This window comes from Vipera berus (assembly GCF_964194415.1).
Source record: "Vipera berus genome assembly, chromosome: 2".
Classification (NCBI taxonomy): domain Eukaryota; kingdom Metazoa; phylum Chordata; class Lepidosauria; order Squamata; family Viperidae; genus Vipera; species Vipera berus.
In genome coordinates, this window is record NC_138203.1 from 253,012,181 (window position 1) to 253,032,690 (window position 20,510).

Consider the following 20,510-nt stretch of genomic DNA (forward strand, 5'->3'; position numbering starts at 1 on the left):
TGATGGAGTTAAAGCTCCCCAACATGTTTTCACAGTACTGATTTCTATCTCTGACTAAGCATGGTACATTTGACAAAGCCAGAAAGGAAAATGATCTCATATAAAAGCAGGGGAAGAATGAACACACATGGTAGCCGCTTCCATTTTGCACCAATATTATTGCAACCAATTAAACATATTTTGCTAGGAGAGTGGTGTGGTGGCCTCACAATCAGGAGGTTGTGAATTTGATTCTAGGTAGCGGCAGATATTTGTCTCTCTCTCTCTCTGGGCACAAAGAGAAAATATTTGCTGTGAACTCCTTGTAGGCGTCAGGAAGGGCATCCAGCCAGTAAATGTTCAGATCCATTCAGTCACCCCAACTCCACCCTGATGAAAGGGATTTCAGGGTCATTAAAAGAAAAAAAAAGTATTTTGCTATGTGAACCTACAGTGTTGTAACATCCAGTGATAAGGAAAACATCAACTTACTCTGGTGGTCTTGACTTTATTGCCAGTTGCACACATCCATCCTGAATTGTCAGGTAACGTCTTGCATTCCTCACCCTCTAGGCAGGGCTCCATCTCACACCACCATTTCCCAATGACTATTGACGCTGAAAGAGAATGGACAAAGTGTTTGTGAATGAACCTTGCTGCCTCCCATGAGTTCACTTCATCAAGAAGAGGCTTTCCAAATGAACAGAGCTCATTCAGTCCTGCATCAAATCCACATCCTTTAGTGAGGACTGAGTGCCGGCCTGGAATGCTGCAATAGATGATAGGTCATCAGTTCACTAATGGGATAAAAAAGAATGTGTAAATGAGAACCTCATAAGAGCCACAGGGTGGAAAAGGAACATAATCCACTCTGAGTGAAAAAGTAGGGACATGATAGCTCTTCGATCAAGCAGTGCAATTCAGTTCAGAGGACACCATGCATATGGATCACAGGCTTTATAAACAGATTTATGTTTAGTTTGTGTACCCTGCTGCTGTGAGAAACATCCTGTACATTGTGAAAAATATCTCCCCCAGGCTCCCATCAATTCAGGAAATTTTTTTTTATTCAGGTGAACATCCCTTGCAAGCATTCTAAAAGCATCCAAGGAGCTTTTGCAAAGTGGAAAGGTTGTCTGCTGAGGGTGCTATAATTCTTGGTGAAGAGGTAAAATGAACCCATGTGAGATGACCTCATAGCAGGAGATAAACATAGGTGACTCCTTGGATCCTTTGATATCTACCTTGATTGCACAAATAACACCTCCCAAGCTACTGGGTGCTTTGATACACTAACCAGTGTTACAGGAGACATGCATTGTAAGAAAAAAAATGGTTGAAAATTGTATTATTTTATTTCAGTGCTGGCATTCTGGTATTACCATTTGCAATTCTGAGAGCAATCGAAATACGATACTGTGGTATGAAAACTATGATACAATTTACAGCTTCTTTTGGGAACTAGATTCATTCTTTGCCAGTAATTCTTTGCTAGTATATTTTTATCAAATGAAAGGGGATGGTGTTGTATTATTTTACAAGAAATACATCAACAAGAAATTGTTTCAAAATAGTTTGTATAGGGGAAGGTATAGTGGCCTAAATCTATACAAGGGTTATTTAACTCCAGATAAAGAAATCCTGGTTCTTTATGCATTTAGTTGATATACTGATGCCTAATGGATTCTTCTGTAGAGGTTCCTGCATATTCTGCTCCTCCCAATGCAAGGACAACATCCTTCAATGAAGTCTTGATGTCATCTTCAACCTCTGTGTAGCAAACCATGCAAACAGCTTCTACCCTGCACTCCACTTTTTTTCTGGTTCCATGTCAAAAGTACTGTTTTTCAACTTTGGCTGGCAGGAGTGGCGTTGCTCAGACTGTCTGCTATGCAGCAACTCATTAAAGGCAAGGCCTCTGCTTCAGCAGGCTAACATTTATCCACTGACTATACAGATCCTGGTTCTCAATGGCCCTTCCTTTGCAATTAGTGCATCACAGGGCAACAATCTTTGAATCAATGTAGAATAAGCTAATTTACAGAATGCATCCCCAGGCCTCTTACTGACAAATATAAAGGTGATTGGGGGGGAACTACACATTCAACCCCCTTCCTCTTTCCTTTCCCAAAGATCACTCTCCCCCCCCCCAATGCTCTTGAACTGGAACCTGTCCAAGATTCTTGGGCTTCTTGAAGCTTTTTTAAAGGAACATACAAATGGGACTGGGAGATTGTGATTGCATTCAATCTGTCAGACTGTTTAGGATAAAAATGACAAGTACTTGCCAGGATTACTTTTATAATTTAAGAAATAGAAACTGTAAAAACTGGAATGGACTAGTGAAAATCTCATTTTGAATAAGCAACTCTTAGACTGACCATGAAGTTGGATTGGATGACCTCCAAGTTACTTTCCAATTGAATGCTTCTATGATTGCTGGATGCTGTTTGCTCATGAAAAAAGAAAGCAATTGGAACTTGCTTTCCCAAATGGGGGTGGGAAGGATAAAGAAACAGAGAAATCTACTAACTGGAGGTCATGTAACTGCTATCAAGGAAGAGGACCTGGTCAGCATTATTGTCAAATCTTGAAAATCATACAGTTATTCTTTAAACTGGCCTCAGTTCAGCTGATATCAGCATGGAAGACAAGCAGTTTAAAGCTGATTAAAGAATAATTGTTTTTTAAAAAATGATCACCTGTTTTCTACAGAGGTATTAATGTGATTGATTGCCAAGAGAATTAGCCTGCAATAGGTCCAGGTGCATGTGTGTGTGTGTGTGTGTGTGTGTGTGTGTGTGTGTGTGTATGGTCATGTGGCCAGCATGACTAGACGCCAAAGGGCCATGGAACTCTGTTACCTTCCCACCGTAGTGGTCCCTATTTTTCTACTTGCATTTTTACGTGCTTTCGAACTGCTAGGTTGGCAGAAGCTGGGACGAGTAACAGGTGCTCACTCTGTTACGTGGCACTCGGGATTCGACCCGCCAAACTGCCAATATTAGTATATTGTCCCTTAAGCATATATATATGCTTAAGGTCAGCACTTTGGTGGGTCGAATCCTGAGTGCCGTGTAACAGAGTGAGCACCTGTTACTCGTCCCAGCTTCTGCCAACCTAGCAGTTCGAAAACACGTAAAAATGCAAGTAGAAAAATAGGGACCACTACGGTGGGAAGGTAACAGCTGGCCATATGACCACGGAGATGTTCTCGGACAAGTGCTTGTTCTTCGGCTTTGAAATGGAGATGAGCACCAGCCCCTAGAGTTGGAAACATGCGGGGGAACCTTTACCTTTTTATATTGTATATTGATTCAAAAATGGTTATGCACCATTCCAACCAACTGAAGATTAGAAAGTATCAAACAGACATGAGGATAATATTATATATGTATATAATCTAGGACCCGTGGCTCCTGTGGGACTGAAATTTGGCAAAGTTTTGGATGCCTCGGTACCATCACACCTTCCAACTGCATTTCCCAGAAACTCATAGGTTACATATCTCTTTCTCACCTCCCTCTGGCCTCTGGGCCTAAGTGGCTGGTAGCAAAGCCTCACAGTTGAGCAACTATTGGAATCTGAAATCTCTTAATGGTGGTACCCAGTGAGGAAAGAACAAAGGAGCAACTTGGATGCCTGTTGTCAAGGTAGAAGTGGCTGGGCGGTTGCCAGCGGTTGATAGGTTAGCCCCCTTTTTCCCTGGAGGGAAGGGCTCCTTGAGGGCAGACTGGAATAGGGAGAGGGATGCAGTTTGCCTCATCTGTGATATCTTTGTTACCCTTCCCTTCCCCCAAACCAAGCATCAGCATCAGTTCCATGGGTCAGCTGAGGCGGAAGCTTCACCAGGATCTCCTGAGGGACATGAGGGGAAAGGAAATGGTGGAAGTCTGTATTATATGTGGAAAGAAATCAGGCTCCCACAGAAATAGTGAGAACCCCTAGTTTTATTGTACTTGCCATGTTTTATTTTTTTAATGTTTTATTGATTTTTATTGTAATTTCTTTGTTGGATTGTTGTGAGCCAGCAGGAGTCATTGAGAGTCAGGTGATATCATTATTGAATTACTGTTAAGTTGTTTACAATGATTTTGGCTGAGGGGATTGAAAATAACTTTGCAAAAATTTATTAATGAAGATCAATGTGAGTTTCACCTAAAAGACAGTTAAGGGATAATATTAAAATGTGGTGGACATTTTGCAATATTTGGAACAACATAATGAAAAGCAAGCTGCATTGATTTTCTTGGACACAGAGAAGGCCTTTGACAATTTCATCTGAGCTTTCCTGTTCAAGATCTTGGAAGGATTTTGGGGATAATGTTATAAAATGGGTAAGATTGAATTACACACTTTCTGATTTACAGAAAGCACAAATAATTGTTAATTAAGAAGTAACAAAAACTATCAGCATTTGGTGCTGGTTTTGGATGCTCCATTAATGGGAACAGAATAGAAAATTCTATTCTATATTAATAGAAATATTAAAAGAATTTTATATGGTAGCAGATTTTAAAATTAATAATCAGAACATGAAGATGTTAACAAAATATGAAAATAGATGTTCAAATAGAAGTGATGGAGAAAACTGGTTTTAAAAGTGAGAAGAAATGATATTTGGGGTATTGCTGTGACAAATATGAATTGTGCACTATTTCAAAGAATTTCTGTTAAGATATGAAATGAAATTAAAAATTAAAAATAAAATGGGAGACACTACAATGGTCATTGCTGGGGAGAATTTCTGGGATAAAGATGAATGTTCTCCTTCGTATGATCTTTTTGTTGCACACAATACCTGTTTTAATAACAAATGCACCATTTAAACACTGGCTAAAAGTTAATATTTAATTATGGCAAGGGAGCCAGAAGTTAAATATACAATGTAACAGAATACAAAGCAAAGAAAAAGAATGGGTTTACCTGATCGGACATTATATTTTGCAGCTTGACTTGGATGAAACAATGGGTATTGCTAAGAAATAAAAGACTTTTAGAATTACGAAGACATAACCTGAGACTTAAGTGGAATGGATATGTATTGTATGATAAACTCAAGGTTAATATACAGTAATTTTCAGAAATCTTTATGTTAGATGTGCCATAGTGAGAATATGGAATTGATATAAACCCAGGCTGTGCTCAAAAACACTTCTATGGTTGTCAGCAAAAGAGATATTTTATACATAGAAATAATAGGAAAAGATAAGTGGTTTACGTATCATGAGATATTAAAAGTTGTTCAAGGAGAATTTAAAATAAAATGAAGAAAACAACTGATGACAGAGGACACACTCCTGCTTCATCTTTCTTGAATGAGACAGAACTATGGATGGCTAAAGTCTGTACAATATTTTCTTCATGTTCACTGTATGCTTATAAGGGAAGGTAAATAAATAGCTTTATTTTTTATCATTTAAATGGATTCAGTGGACAACTCCACTGTATTGTTTGCTCTACATTCCAAACCCTCATGCCCTGCTTCTCTCCTACACACATGCACAAAACCACTTGCTTCCTCTTGATAATTGGAAAGAAGTTACACAGGGAGATCACTCAAAAACAACTGACTGAATAGGAAATCATCTCCCACTGGTGAATCATGAAATGTCCATCCTGGATTATTAAGGAGCAATGGAATATTCAGATGCTGTAACAACATTTTACTAAACCACATCACATGTAATATACTAATCGGAAAAGAATATGTTTAATGGAAATGGTGGAGAATTGTGTCTCTTCAAATCAGCTCCAAGCATGATGATGGAAGTTGAGGTCCAACTTTAACACATTTGAATACTGGCTGGCTCGGCCCAGAAATGCATGTATGACTGTGTGCGCAGCACCTCTTAAGAATGTTCACAAATAATATAACTTCAAAAGGAAGAAAAAAGAAAATCCTCTGCAGAGTTTTCTTGTTATTTATGATAGCTGTACCTGAATGGAACCAAATCCTATTATAGGTGAACTTGATTAAAACAGCAAACAAATGGTCAGGCATCTCATAAAACCTGCAGCTGGCACCTCACCTTTAACATAAACATCCCCTTGTGACAAGCAAAGGATACATTATAAATGCAGGCACATCAGCCCAGAAGACATCTTTAATAGAAATCTGAACAGGGCTACAGGTTATTCCTACAAATTAGATGGATAGGATAAATGTCAATTATACCGACAGAAGAAAAAAACCAAAACAAACTTGTGGATGACAATGCCTGCAGGCTTGCAGTCTAATCCAATTTTTCAGCATCGAGGATGCCTGAGGTCGGATATCTTCTGCATCGCAGGAACAGGGCTTATAGCTTTGCTAGGCAGAGGAAACTTGAGAAGATGTTTTCCAAGAAAATACAGGGGCATTGTGATTAGATTTGCAACTGTTTTGAAGTAAACAGCTGGTTTCTAGAAATAATGCCATATCTGAAAGTAGCTTCAAAAAGAAAGTGCCTCTAACAGAAGGATTTCGGATAAGTCCTTGTTATCAACGGTTTGTTCAAACAGGCTTGAAAAACTGACAGTCTTTAAATAAAAAAGAAAGTCAGACTTTTTCGAAACTGGTTATTTGTACCAATGTCTTAGTGTTAACTCTACAATGAGCCTGGCTGCAGCCATTTCCCCACCCCCTCATTCTAGGTTGCCACATAGAACGGAGGGAGGGGGGATTATTTCGTTAGTCAAAATAAATGTCTGTCCCATGGGAACCAAGGTCATCTACTGCTCCAGCAAGCAGGGACTGGGTGTTGTATAAGAAAGCCCACCAAATGAATATATTGGGGAACATAATTGATTGCATAGTTTTGAGGGTGGGACATTATACTTTGTAACTGGGTAATTTTTAATTGGAAATTCAGATTTGGTTTCACTTTTAACCATGCTGATACTTTGTAACCAATGAACATGTTCTTTGAGGAATTTCCAAGCCTTGGAGTTCTGTTTTATTTGTCTCTGTCAGTTGGAACCATGACACTTAGGACACATGTTACTTCTCCACCAAAAATACTGACTTGAGAACTAGTAACTGAATAATAATAATAATAATAATAATAATAATAATAATAATAATAATAATAATAATAATAATAATAATAATAATAATAATAAGTTGGAAGGGACCTTGGAGGTCATCTAGTCCAACCCCCTGCTCAGGCAGGAAACCCTATACCATTTCAGGCAAATGGCTGTCCAGTCTCTTCTTAAAAACTTCCAGTGTTGGAGCATTCACAGCTTCTGGAGGCAGGTTGTTCCACTGGTTAATTGTTCTAACTGTCAGGAAGTTGCTCCTTAGTTCTAGGTTGCTTCTCTCCTTGACTAGTTTCCATCCCTTGCTTCTTGTCCTGCTTTCACATGCCTTGGAGAATAGCTTGACTCCCTCTTCTTTGTGGCAGCCCCTGAGATATTGGAACACTGCTATCATGTCACCCCTCACTCTTCTCTTCATTAAACTAGACATACCCAATTCCAGCAACCGTTCCCTATATGTTTTAGCCTCCAGTCCCCTAATCATCTTTGTTACTCTTCTTTGTACCCTTTCTAGAGTCTCGACATCTTTTTTACATCGTGGTGACCAAAACTGGATGCAGTATTCCAGGTGTGGCCTTACCAAAGCATTGTAAAGTGGTATTAGTACTTCACTTGATCCTGATTCTATCCCTCTTTTATTGCAGCCTAGCACTGTGTTGACTTTTTTGGCAGCTGCAGCACACTGCTGTCTCATATTGAAGTGATTGTCTACTAGGACTCAGAGATCCCTCTCACAGTTACTAATATTGAGCAAGGTACCACCTATACTGATATCGATATCCTATTAAGCACCTGGTGTCTAGACAATATTTCAGACTTAGATTGATATTTGGGTGTGGATTTATCTTCATGTGGATCCATAGACTTCATCCTGTTGGATATGGAGTGAGTAAAATATTTCACAGCTTTATTTTCCCCAGAATCTTACCATGCATCCTAAAAGTTCATTCTATAGGATAGGAGAAATATGAACAATGCATGTGGAACTTTCAGAAAGAATAAATATGAGAAAATGATTTCTCCCAGTCTTCTCCCATTTATGGTAGGGCAACTCTTATGTCCAATCCATTCATAACAGAATATTTGAAATAAAATACCTGAGTCATATTGCCATTTATCATGAATATACTGATCTGAGCTTTCATCAACAAATATTTCATCCCCTAAAACTGGTGTGATCTTCAGCTTACTTCCCATTCATAACACTGCTTTCAGTCCAGATTTTAAAATGATATGCAGGGCAGCTGATTCGGTGAGAATTCCTCCTACATATATGCCAATTATATGCAATGATACAGATTATTCAAGTAAGATAACCTATTAATTTTATTTTTTAAATTGAAAATAGAGGACACAGAGAATTTGAAAGACAGGAGATCAATAGGTTTTTTTTTTTCCTGCCAATGAAGGATAGGTGAAAATCCACCTAAAATTTTAAACTACCAGATTTTGACTGCAAAAATCCAGAATGGGTAGTGGTGGAAAAAAACACAACTTTTTTATATTACTTGTTACCATCTAGTAGTAATCCAGGCTTATGCAGTCCATCAGAGATACTAATAGCGCCTTCAATCCTTCTCCATGGTCTTTCATTCCAATCCATCTCACTCACATTTATTATTTCTAAAGGATTTATGCCACTCAAGTTTAGTAGATGGTAGCATCTGTTTGACTAATATTTGGATGAGGAAGGACCTGGGAATTCTAGGATTTTAGACTAGACCGGGAAGATAAAATGCTTCCTAGAAAAAGGCAAGTTCCATAAAACTGCCAAGAAAACTGCATTTATGCAGTAATTAGGAGTTGACATGTGGGTATCTTTACATATAATTCCCCCATGGCATTACCTCTTCAAAATTGTGTTACATTTGACATTTTTCTAAAATCTTTAAAGTAGCTTGTTAATATTAAAAGGTCATCGTAATCTAATTTTTATTTACCTAATTGGGAATTGCTATAACCTCTGAAAGTTATTTTTTCATGAGGCAACTAGACATTCTTGTTTGTCTTTGAAGACGTTTCACTTCTCATCCAAGAAGCTTCTTCAGCTCTGACTGTATGGTGGAGAATTGAAAGATTTATACTCGTTACAGATAGCTGGTCATCATAACCTCCTTTTCTATTGCTATTTTTTCCTTTTTACTAAGAATTTATTTGTCTAGAAATTTAAAAAAATGGCTTAACTATCAATTATCCTTCAAGGAACTGTGTGAAGGCGACCTCTATGGAATGAAACCTTATGCTGGATTCTTTAACCATTTTCAAAAACTGTACATTGTAGCAATAGCAGTAGCACAATAGTTTTGGTCACCACAAGGTAAAAAAGATGTTGAGACTCTAGAAAGAATGCAGAGAAGAGCAACAAAAATGATCAGGGGACTGGAGGCTAAACCATATAATTGCTGGAATCGGGTATGTCTAGTTTAATGAAAAGAAGGACCAAGGGTGACATGATAGCAGTGGTCCAATATCTCAGGGGCTCCCACAAAGAAGAGGGAGTCAAGCTGTTCCCCAAAGCACCTGAAGGCAGGACAAAAAGCAACAGATGGAAAGAGAGAAGCAACTTAGAATTAAGGAGAAACTTCCTGACAGTTAGAACAATTAACCAGTGGAACAACCTGCCTCCAGACGTTGTGAATGCTCCAACACTGGAAGTTTTTAAGAAGAGACTGGACAGCCATTGGTCTGAAATGGTGTAGGGTTTCCTGCCTGAGCAGGGGGTTGGACTAGATGACTTCCAAGGTCCCTTCCGACTTTATTCTTATTATTTAGATTTATATATCAGTTCATAGTTCTCTACATCCCTCTTTGTGGTTCACAGAGTCAACATATTGCCCCCCCCCAACAATCTGGGTCCTCATTTTACTAATCATAGAAAGTGGAAGGCTGAGTAAACATTGAGCCAGTCAGGATTGAACTCCAGGCTGTGGGCAGAGTTAGCCTGCAATACTGCCTTTTAACCACTGCACCACAACTGCTCCAGAGCCATAGTGAGACTGTGCAAAAATTTCTAAAACAGTTCCAGAATGTACTGTTTAAAATAGTATTTTTGCTCTTCTTATTTAAGATGTCCTGTTACATCATTCTGTGTAACAATATACAAAGCATTACTGCTGGTCTCCTATTTCTAGCCATTAAAAAAAAAGGGAGGCTAGTAGATGAACCGCTTGAAATATTAGTACAGAAAAAATTGCAAACCAGTTGTAGTATTTGGTGCAGTGCATTCCATTTTAATCTAATCCCCACTACCGAAGGGCAAAATAAATGCCATTTCAAGAGAGAACACATTTTAGCTGCTAAAAATGAGAAAGGAGTTTGTTAGCCTAATGAAAAGCTATCCATTTTGTCTTCTTCATTCAATAAATTGTGAGTTATTTTCTAAATGGATTAGATTAAAGAAAAATCTAAACTCCCTGGGACTGATTTTCGTCACTGATGGAGACTTTATATGAGGAAAATAATAATAATAAAAAAGCATAGGAATGGGTAAAGCTTTTTGGAAGGCAGATTCTGGTCTATAAAAATTGGATGTTTAGAACGTTTATAACCCAGTCACTTATTTCTTTACTCTCCTCTCTAAATTTAATCAAAATTGAATAAGGGCATATAATGTGTTCTTATGACATACAGGTATACCTTCCTTGTTTTATAACAATGTCATGGTGGGCAGAGTACTGGGAACTTGGAGATTCATGAAGAAAGTATAAATAGTATAATATAGCAACTGAAATACTATGCATTTCGCAGACAGAAATAATTTGCTCTGGGAGTTGTAAAGTTGGAATCTGACAGCCTAGAAAAAAAAAGGAAAATAAAAGATTTGGTGGAGAAAAAAGCTGCATTAAAGAAACTGTAGATAATTCGCACATATAGAACAGAAAAATTGGAAGTTGGAAGGGACCTTGGAGGTCTTCTAGTACAACCCCCTGCTCAACCAGGAGACTGTATACCATTTCAGATAAATGGTCATCCAGTCTCTTTTTGAAATCATCCAGTGATGGAACATCCACAGCTTCTGGAGGCAAGCTGTTCCATTGGTTGCTCTCACCATTAGGAAATATCTCCTTAGTTCTAGGTTGCTTCTCTCCTTTAGTTTCCATCCATTTCCATCCATTGTATATGCAGCTTCATCTTATGGCTTTAACACCAACTCCTGATGATGATGCTTGGACAAAGCATGTTAGGTTTGCATCCAGAAAGGAAATACATACCTCAGAGGGAAGTTATAGGACATGTTCTCTGAAGCAAACATGGAGTGCAAATGAAGGCTGGTTTAGATTGACTCTCAGGATTAAATCTGAGCCCTCCATAATTAGAATGATATGCCAATATGTGACTTGAGCAAAGGCGTATTTTTAGCAGATGTCGGTATTGGACATCATTGTGACAATCCTCAGTTTTCCCAGGGGTGCTGCAAGAACCTTTCTTTTCAGATGAATTGTAACAATCTATAATAGCCGTTTACAGCTGTCCTTTGCACCCTTGAGCAGACTTTAAACAAATCTTTGCCATCTCTTTTATTTTCATGGTTACTGCATCTTTTCTGAGGTCATTTTTCCTTGGGACTTGATTTCTTTAAATTGTTTTATACTTCTTCAGGTCTGTGTGTCTATTTTCCTTAAATAGTTATGTTTTTTCTTTGTTGAACTTATAATTTGAAATTCTACTCTTTCATACCACCACCTGTTTAATTATCCATTTATATCATTAACCCTTATACTAGTCTACTTATTAAAGTATGAAACAAATTTACAGTAAAATTGCAACCATTGTAGAGTTACATCAGAACAGAGCAGATGTTTTTATAATAGGCTGACTATTAGAAAGAGGGGAAAACCTGTGAAGCTACGTTTATAGAAAGGGATATAAAGTATTGGTAAACTTTGGGGCATTTTCATTTCAAATAGTGACCTCATTTTGAGATCTATGATGTTATTGTTGGAGTTAGAATGCTCTAATATGTAATATTTGGAAAAGGAAGAGAAAGTTTTCAGAATGGAATGGGTGATCAGTGGATGAAAAACCACACACCAGTCAAGATTGGTTTTCAATGAAAATATAAGCATTGTAATCTGTTGCTCAAGATACTCCCTTATGTCTACTGACTTTTGATGTTAACAATTATGTATGAGAAATCACCATGCTGAAAAACAGAACAGCAACCACTAGCATCACATTTATTTCCAAAAGTCCCTCTGGGCCACAAAATTCCTATCACCGCCATCATTTTGTGATGTACATACAACTAGAATTAAACTTTCCAAATGTGTCCATAGCCCAAAAGGATTGCTCAAGCTCAACTCCCTAGATTATTATTATTATTATTTTTTAAAAATCTATGCATGTTATAAATGCATTTCCAGCCATGCTGATATGTAGATAAGAAAATAGTGTTCTTGATGTCATCCCAAAGGTGCTTTTTTAGGAGGCAACTGGACTTTGTTTTTCTTTGAAGACATTTTGTTTCTCATCCAAGAAGCTTCTTCTGCTCTGACTGGATGGTGGGGAATGGAAGGATGTATATTCCTTGCAGACAGCTGGCAATTTGCATTCTTTTAGAGAGTCGCTGAGGCCACCTGGAGGTTTATCTGTGTCCTCAGGGTCACCGTAGTAGTGCAAATGGTGGAGGCATTAGTGTGGAGGCTTCTTGGCTGCAGGATGCTTTCTGTGTCCCTTCACTGTTGAAGACAATGGATGGAAACCAACCAAAGAGAGAAGCAACCTAGAACTAAGGAGAAACTTCCTGACAGTTAGAACAACTAACCAGTGGAACAACCTGCCTCCAGAAGCTGTGAATGCTCCAACACAGGAAGTTTTAAAGAAGAGACTGAACAGCCAATTGTCTGAAATGGTTTTCTGCCTGAGAAGGGGGTTGGACTAGAAGACCCCCCAAGGTTCCTTCCAGCTCTGTTCTGATTGATTGATTGATTGAAATGGTTACAGAATATTGAAAGTGTCTAAATGGGTTACTTTCTACTTACTTGTTATAATTAGGGCAATAATGGGATTAGTTGGGAGAGGACAGGAGGGGTAGACAGATGGTGATGGCATAGAGAAAAAGCAATGAAGAGAAGAAGTAGTACAGCTTCAGCTACTTAATTCATGGTCAATCCAGACCTAAAGTACCGTAGATAAAAGTGTAGAATTGGCCAAAACACCATGTTTTTAAATGGCCAAATACTTCTGGGAACCATTTATAGCAGTGGTGTCAAACTGCCGGCCCAGGGGCTGGTTGCATCATAGCGAAACTGCGTCCACCCCATTGCCGGCAATGGCAAAAAAGTCGTGATATGTCGTGACACATCATGTGACATTGCAAGTTTGACACCCCTGATTTATAGTATACATTGGCATTAACACCTTGAAGCATTGATGTAATGAAGATGACCATCTGGATCAGCATTTAGATTCTAAATGCTGATCCAGATGGTCATCTTCATTACATCAATGCTTCTAAATTTTAGAAGAACATTCAATAGAGCTACCAGATCTGGGCTGCAATATACAGATGGCCACTAGATGGCAGCAAATCACTAGAGTTTTCAAAGTCTATTTACTGCCATTTAATGGTTATCCCCAGTTTTACAATCTGCCAGCATTAGAATATTGAAACTGGTTTGTTATTCATTTTTAATACAGACAACTGTTTAATTCAAATGACTGTTTTGTATATAATACTTGATGTGTTTAAAGAAAAGGAGGTAATGCCAGAGGTAACTTTGACTGCCAGACTGACTGTGACCCTAATGGTGCCTCAATACCTGGAAATTATTTCCAAGAATGATAATCTGAGCACAATGAAAGGCATTAAGTCTTGGAGGCTTCTTTAGAAGATGCCCAGAAAGATTCAGTTTCATCCAATGTCAGGATTGTCCCTTTAAAATGCATAAATAACTTTAATTAGTATACAGGAGTAGAGCTAGTGACTTGTATGGAAAATTAAAATCCAGAAAGAAGAGAGGATGCAGCTAGCTGGATAGCAAAGTTACTATGAGGAAAATCAAATCTTTGGCAGTTGTTTATCTGAAAGTCTTAGGAACTTTTACAAAGAACAAGCAAACCACAAACTCTGCATCGTGCCTTACAATGTCCCACTATTTCTACCAGATGCACATCCATAGATGCAAAGTGGTACATTGCATTATGGGAACGCAATGCACAGAGTGGATATCCATCATTCAAAATCACATTCGGATGATGCATGGCACATTTAAACCAGCTGCCTTCGACAAGTAGTGATCTTTTATTTCATTCAGTAATAAAGCACAATTTTAATAGACGTTGGTCTGCCTAGCCCTAGGTAAAGCTGCTAATATTTTTTCCGGTCATCTGTGACTTTAATTAGAAGCTTCCTATGAGAAATTCAGCCTTGTGAATTGCTTATTTTTGAAAATGGGTAGGAAATGGGTGATTAATTTACTCTTGTTCTTTCATGCTTGGGCATCACTAGGGAATTCCACATCTCTGGGAGGAGGAGGAGGAGGAGGAGGAGGAGGAAGAGGAGGAGGAGGAGGAGGAGGAGGAGGAGGAGGAGGAGGAGGAGGAGGAGGAGGAGGGCGTCTCACAAGTTGGCAATGGTAAATCTTTTGTTTAGTGTCATGAATAAAATTGGATAGATGTGCTCATTTAATTGCCTGGGTCTAGCCTGACTCAAGAGGGACCTTATCTTTACTTTATTTCTTAAATAGTCTTTCTTAAAGAATATCCACACTTGTGATTTACAGCATCATCCAATCATCCCTATGGTGATATAAAACCTGCCCAAATTAGTGATCTATTACTACAGGGATGGCTAGATGACAGTATAAATCACTAGCATGGATTAGCCTTTTAATTGGCTGGGTGTCAGATTCTCTTTGAGGAAGGAGGAAAGGCTGTAATTTATTTTTTTCTCTTTATTTTACAGAATTGTGATATACAGTATTCTTATTTACATCACCCAATCTAACTGACAATCATTTTAAAGTAAATGATAAAAATGTGAAGAATGGTTGCAGGAACTGGGAATGTCTAGTCTAACAAAAGAAGGACGAGGGGTGACATGATAACACTCTACCAATATTTGAGGGGCTACCACAGGGAAGGGGAGGTCAACTTTTTTTCCAAACCACCAAAAGCCAAGACAAGAAGTAATGGATGCAAACAGGGATATAACCTCAAACTGGCAAGAGGGAAGTTCAAAAGTAATACTAGAAAGTATTTCTTTGCAGAAGGAACAGTGGAAGCTTGGAACCAACTTCTAGTGGAGTTAGTAGGTCATAATAGTAAAGTTGGAAGGGACCTTGGAGGTTATCCAGTCCAACCCCCTGTTCAGGCAGGAAACCCTATACCATTCCAGACATTTCAGTCTCTTCTTAAAAACTTCCAGTGTTGGAGCATTCACAGCTTCTGGAGGCAGGTTGTTCCACTGGTTAATTGTTCTAACTGTCAGGAAGTTTCTCCTTAGTTCTAGGTTGCTTCTCTCCTTGATTAGTTTCCATCCATTGCTTCTTGTCCTGCCTTTGGGCATTTTGGAGAATAGCTTGACTCCCTCTTCTTTGTGGCAGCCCCTGAGATATAGGAGCACTGCTATCATGTCACCCCTAGTCCTTCTCTTCATTAAACTAGACATACCCAATTCCAGCAGCTGTTCCTTATATGTTTTAGCCTCCAGTCCCTTAATCATCTTTTTTGCTCTTCTCTGTACTCTTTCCAGAGTCTCAACATCTTTTTTATATCGTGGTGACCAAAACTGGATGCAGTATTCCAAGTGTAGCCTTACCAAGGCATTGTAAAGTGGTATTAACACTTCATGTGATCTTGATTCTGTCCCTCTTTTAATGCAGCCTAGAACTGTGTTGGCTTTTTTGGCAGCTGCAGCACACTGCTGGCTCATATTTAAGTGATTGTCCACTAGGACTCCAAGATCCCTCTCAGTCAGTCATCACTAACTGAGTTTGAACATGTTTTGGATAAACACATGTCTGTCATCCAACATAAATTAATTAAATAAATAAAACAATTGATAGTTAAAAATAATAAATAAATCAAAGAGAAAACAAAAGCAAACAAAAAACTCATAGGTCAGACTCGATGGACCTCTGGGTCTTTTTCTGCCATCAGTTTTTCTATGTTTTTAATTTATCACAGAGATATCCAACCTAGCATCAAGGAGATGTTTCCTGACAGTGAGATCAATTAATCAGTGAAACAGCTTGCCTTCAGAAGTTGTGGGTGCTCCCTCACTGGAGGTTTTTAAGAAGAGATTGGACAGCGTAGACAGATGACCTACAATATACCTTCAGTATGTTTGGAGCTAGTCACCAAGCACCAGTCATGTCTGCCAATACCTCAGAAATTTCTGTGGAGAATTTCATAAATGGTAACTGAGTAACTGGAGGAGTTGCTCAGGACCACTGATTGTATTTCTGATTTCAGCATGGACCAGCATGGATAGCTGTTTGACCATATGCCTTTTCCAACCTCATATTCCCTGTCAAAAAGCAGGCTATATGCCAGCCTGTGAGACATCAAGATGAGTTAAGATCACAAACTGCATATCAATCTTCAGCTTTATTAGTTAAAAGGATTGCAAGTATTGTAGAAGGTTGCCTTAAGGGGGCTGGGACTGCCTAGAATAAACAATACCAGGAGTTGGAATAGTGCAGCTCCCCCAAAATAGCCCCTTCCAGAAATAGAAGCCTTAAGCTTCTAGCACCCCTACTAACTCATCATACTGACTGAGATGGTAGGAGTAGCCAGGAATGCTAAGGATAGGCTGAAGTTCTGGATGACAGCAGACTAAATTTACTGGACTCATGATACATCTGCGTCTGTACTACCTATTAACTTTATCTCTTTATATCTCTATGTATTGCTGCCACTGGGGGAGAGGTGGAGTTTTATGGGCTTTTATGCTGTTGATTTTTAAGGTAACCCAGAGTCACCTTTGTGTGAATTGGGTGGGTATATAAATTAGTTTAATCACTATCTCATTTTTTTAAGAGGTTGCCCATTGTATGTTTAATTCATGCTGACATTCTACCTACATTAATTCTTTAATCTCAGAGACCCCAGATTCTGTGGCATTTGTCAAAACTTTGACTGGATGTGATTGGCTTCAAATATGGCCTTTCCCTCCTTATGCTTCCTTTCCTTATGCTGACTACAGCACTTCAGTATTAGTAGCTGTCCATGAACTTTCTTCAGCCTCAGCTCTCTTTTTAGAAAGCAGCCTGCAGTTTATGGCAGAAGCATTTCTGCACTTCATTCTAAATCTGCATTGAATGCAAATTGATGGATGTAGTTATGCGGCCTTGAAAATGACTCAGCTAATGAAGATTTCAACACTGGATGCAACAGTTACTAATACCATGGATGTAAGAATTGATTAGGTTTTTCTCTAAAAAGCAGAGATCAATAGCAGCTGGCTTTTCATATAACTTGATATAGCCAGTGCAACAATTAGGACAATACTCAGGTTAGGAGATTAATTGGCAAAAATCTCATTTATTTCTTTTGGGATCTAATATATTAATAGATCAATTTAAGAAGTTTGGTTTTATAATCTACATGAAATATATAAAATATTTACAATTATATATACCATCCTGAATCTCAAAATATATGGAAATATATTAAATTCTATAGACAAGATGGCTATGGATGTGGGTTAAAGTTCCATTAATGCAGTGGAATAAGAATAACGTTATTAAATGAATATTATTTTTAAACTGATTTATAGAGAGGCGTTCTGATGTTAATTCAAATAGATATTTTATTCAGATCAATAGATTGAGGACATTTGTACGGGAAGGTAGTCTTTCAAAAATATATCTGGACATTAATTTTGTCATCTATATTTTCTATGGGAAAATTGTGGAATTTGATCTTTTTAAAATAAATTCCAGTGAGCATGAGAAATAGCTAATATTATGGCCCAGCCCCAGGTGGTCAAGGCAAGGCAGGTCTGTAGAGAGTTCTTTACTTCTCTTAATAATTGTTCCAGCCAATGGCCCTCCAATAAACTGGTAGGGCTCCAACCCCCATGCTACCTTGAAGGCAGCCACTCTCAGTCCCCCAAATAACAGCCCCTCCAGTACCAAGAAAGCCCACAGAGTAGAGCAGGCTCATAGGGCAAAGTCCAGGGTTCCAAATCCAATCCACCAGGCAGGGTCTAGGCACAAGACAAGGCCCGTCCTAAGGACAACAAACAGGTCTCAGAAAAGAAGCAGTTCCAAAGCCCCAGTGAAGTGAAGGCCAAACATAGGCCACAAGAGAAGGGCGAAGTCCAAAAACAAAACGCAAAGAGCAATCTTCCAAATGAGGCAAGGTGAACAGCAACAGGATGAATAAAAACTGGGGGAGTGTAATCCAAAGCAAACAATTGTTCCTGGCAAAGACTAACTCCCCACGGCTTCTCCTTAAGTTACTCTCCTCCAGATGTTTCTTGTGAGGAGGGGTTGGGTGACCCCCTCCCGAGTAGCCTTGCAAGCCCTTGTCTGGGCTTACCTATGGTCCACTCTCCTTGCCTTCAGATCAGTGGAGTATGCAGCTGTTCGTCATCAGAGGAGATTGGCTGCCTATCAGCACCACTCCTGGTCAGCAGCCAATCGTCCCCTGTGACTGTGCAGGCAGGCAGCTCTCCTTCTGGTCAACCACCTGGCCCAATGCCTGAGGGGCCCAGGACAGCATCGGCCTCAGCCCCAGGTGTGCTTTATCTGTCAGACAGTCCCAGCTCCTCCTCCTCCTCCTCCTCCTCCTCCTCCTCCTCTTTCCTCTTCTTCTTTTTCCTCTTCCTCTTCCTCTTCTTTTTCCTCCTTCTCCTCTTCCTCCTCCTCCTCCTCACTGGCCTCTGAGGGGGCTATGACAGCTAAGATAATTATGCTGAAAGACTAGAAAAGTACTATCTTGAATATGAAGGATTGGATTTGAGAAATGTATATCATTTTTTTAAAGAAAACCCTATTTTCCTGCAAATCAAAATGATGCAGTATGTTTCCTTTGGCATAGATTTCATAATATTTTGCAGGAATGTATAAATTTGTTGAAGGTAATTTGCTGTCTATCTGTTCATCTATTATCTTGAAGGAATCTCAGGAAAATAGAATCTGCTATGCCATATCAGCTATATCCTGGTAAGCAGACACACAGAATGATCTTCTAGTCCAATCCCCTGCTCAAGGCAGGAGCCTTATAACATCCCAGACAAATGGCTGCCCAGTCTATTGTTGAAAACCTCCAGTGATGTAGGACCCATAACCTCAGGAGACAAGCTATTCCATTGATTAATTGTTCTCATAGTCAGAAAATTTCTCCTTACTTCTAGATTGGATCTCTCTTTAATAAACTTCCATCCATTACTTCTTGTCCTGCCCTCTGGTACCTTAGAGAATTAGTCAACCTCCTCTTCTTTGTGACAGCCCCTCAAGCATTGGAAGATAGTTTCCATGTCCCCTCTAATCCTCTCTTTGATTGGCTAGACATGTCTAGCTCCCTCAGCCATCCATCCAACGATTTAGCCTCCACACCCTTTATCATCTTTGTTGCTCTTCTGCATACTTTCCAGAGCCTCAACATCTTTTTTTTGTATTGTGTTGACCAGAACTGGATGCAGTATTCCAAATGTGGTGTCACCAGTGTAGTATAAATCAACACTACCACTTCTCATTGTCTTGACACTATCCCTCTCTTTATGCAGCCTAGTACTGCATTGGCTTTTTTGGCAATGCAAAGCACATGAGGGGGAAGGGCAGTTGTAATTTGCATTTAGACCTTTCTTCTTTAGTTACTGTCTAATAAGAGCAATTATCCCCTCCATCTCATTTAGGGGATACAACTCCATTATTATCTACCAGGAAGTTCTTTTCCCTTTTCTCATTTACTATGTGGGGTTTTCATTCATGTTTTAGCTGTGTACAGCTATGCCTATGAGAATTCCTCTCTCTTTTTCCATTCCATACCAAATAATTAACTTTGAAAAAAAGTGAAGATGTGATTGCCAATCATTTAATTGAGATGCCATAAGATCCTAAATTTTGCTCAGTGTAATGAGGGAAACACTGCTGAAAAAGCAAAGTAACTCAAAGGCCAGACACTCCCACACATTTCTGTCAATAAAATCTGCTCTGCTTTCTTGATCTTGTTACAGAATCTCATAACACTGAGTGACCTCCATGTAGTAGTTCAACGAACCAGTCAGTCCTTAATAACTGTACAGCTTTTCAACCCTTTTAACTCTTACCTAGCTAGTGTAGTAGGAAGCTGACACCATACATCTTAATTTACTCAAGTGTCTGATTACAACAAAAATAAGAAAATGGAGCATAGGAGTAAAAGATCTGATGAGATTTTATTTGGGACTGAACAGAAAACAACTTGTCCCTCTTTTTAAAGCTGATTATTAAATTTGTATTCCTCCTTTACCTCTAACAAAGGTTCAGTGTTTCTGGTCTGGTCTACTTAGGAAGGCTTGACACTGGATGAGTAAATGAGGTAAATATATGGACGTTAGCCATTAAAGGTGGATA

At 38.9% G+C, this 20,510-nt stretch overlaps 1 protein-coding gene across 1 annotated transcript in view; it reads right to left on the reverse strand.

The window, feature by feature from the left end:
- Positions 1-339: 339 nt before the first annotated feature.
- The window catches only part of TAFA1 (TAFA chemokine like family member 1), a gene marked incomplete at both ends in the record, with an annotated part of 422,084 nt that continues 401,913 nt past the window's right edge, over positions 340-20,510 (reverse strand). The window contains 2 exons of the mRNA XM_081319076.1: positions 340-369; positions 472-596. Of these exons, the coding sequence (XP_081175202.1) occupies positions 340-369; positions 472-596 (155 nt within the window). The remainder of the gene's footprint in view (positions 370-471; positions 597-20,510) is intronic.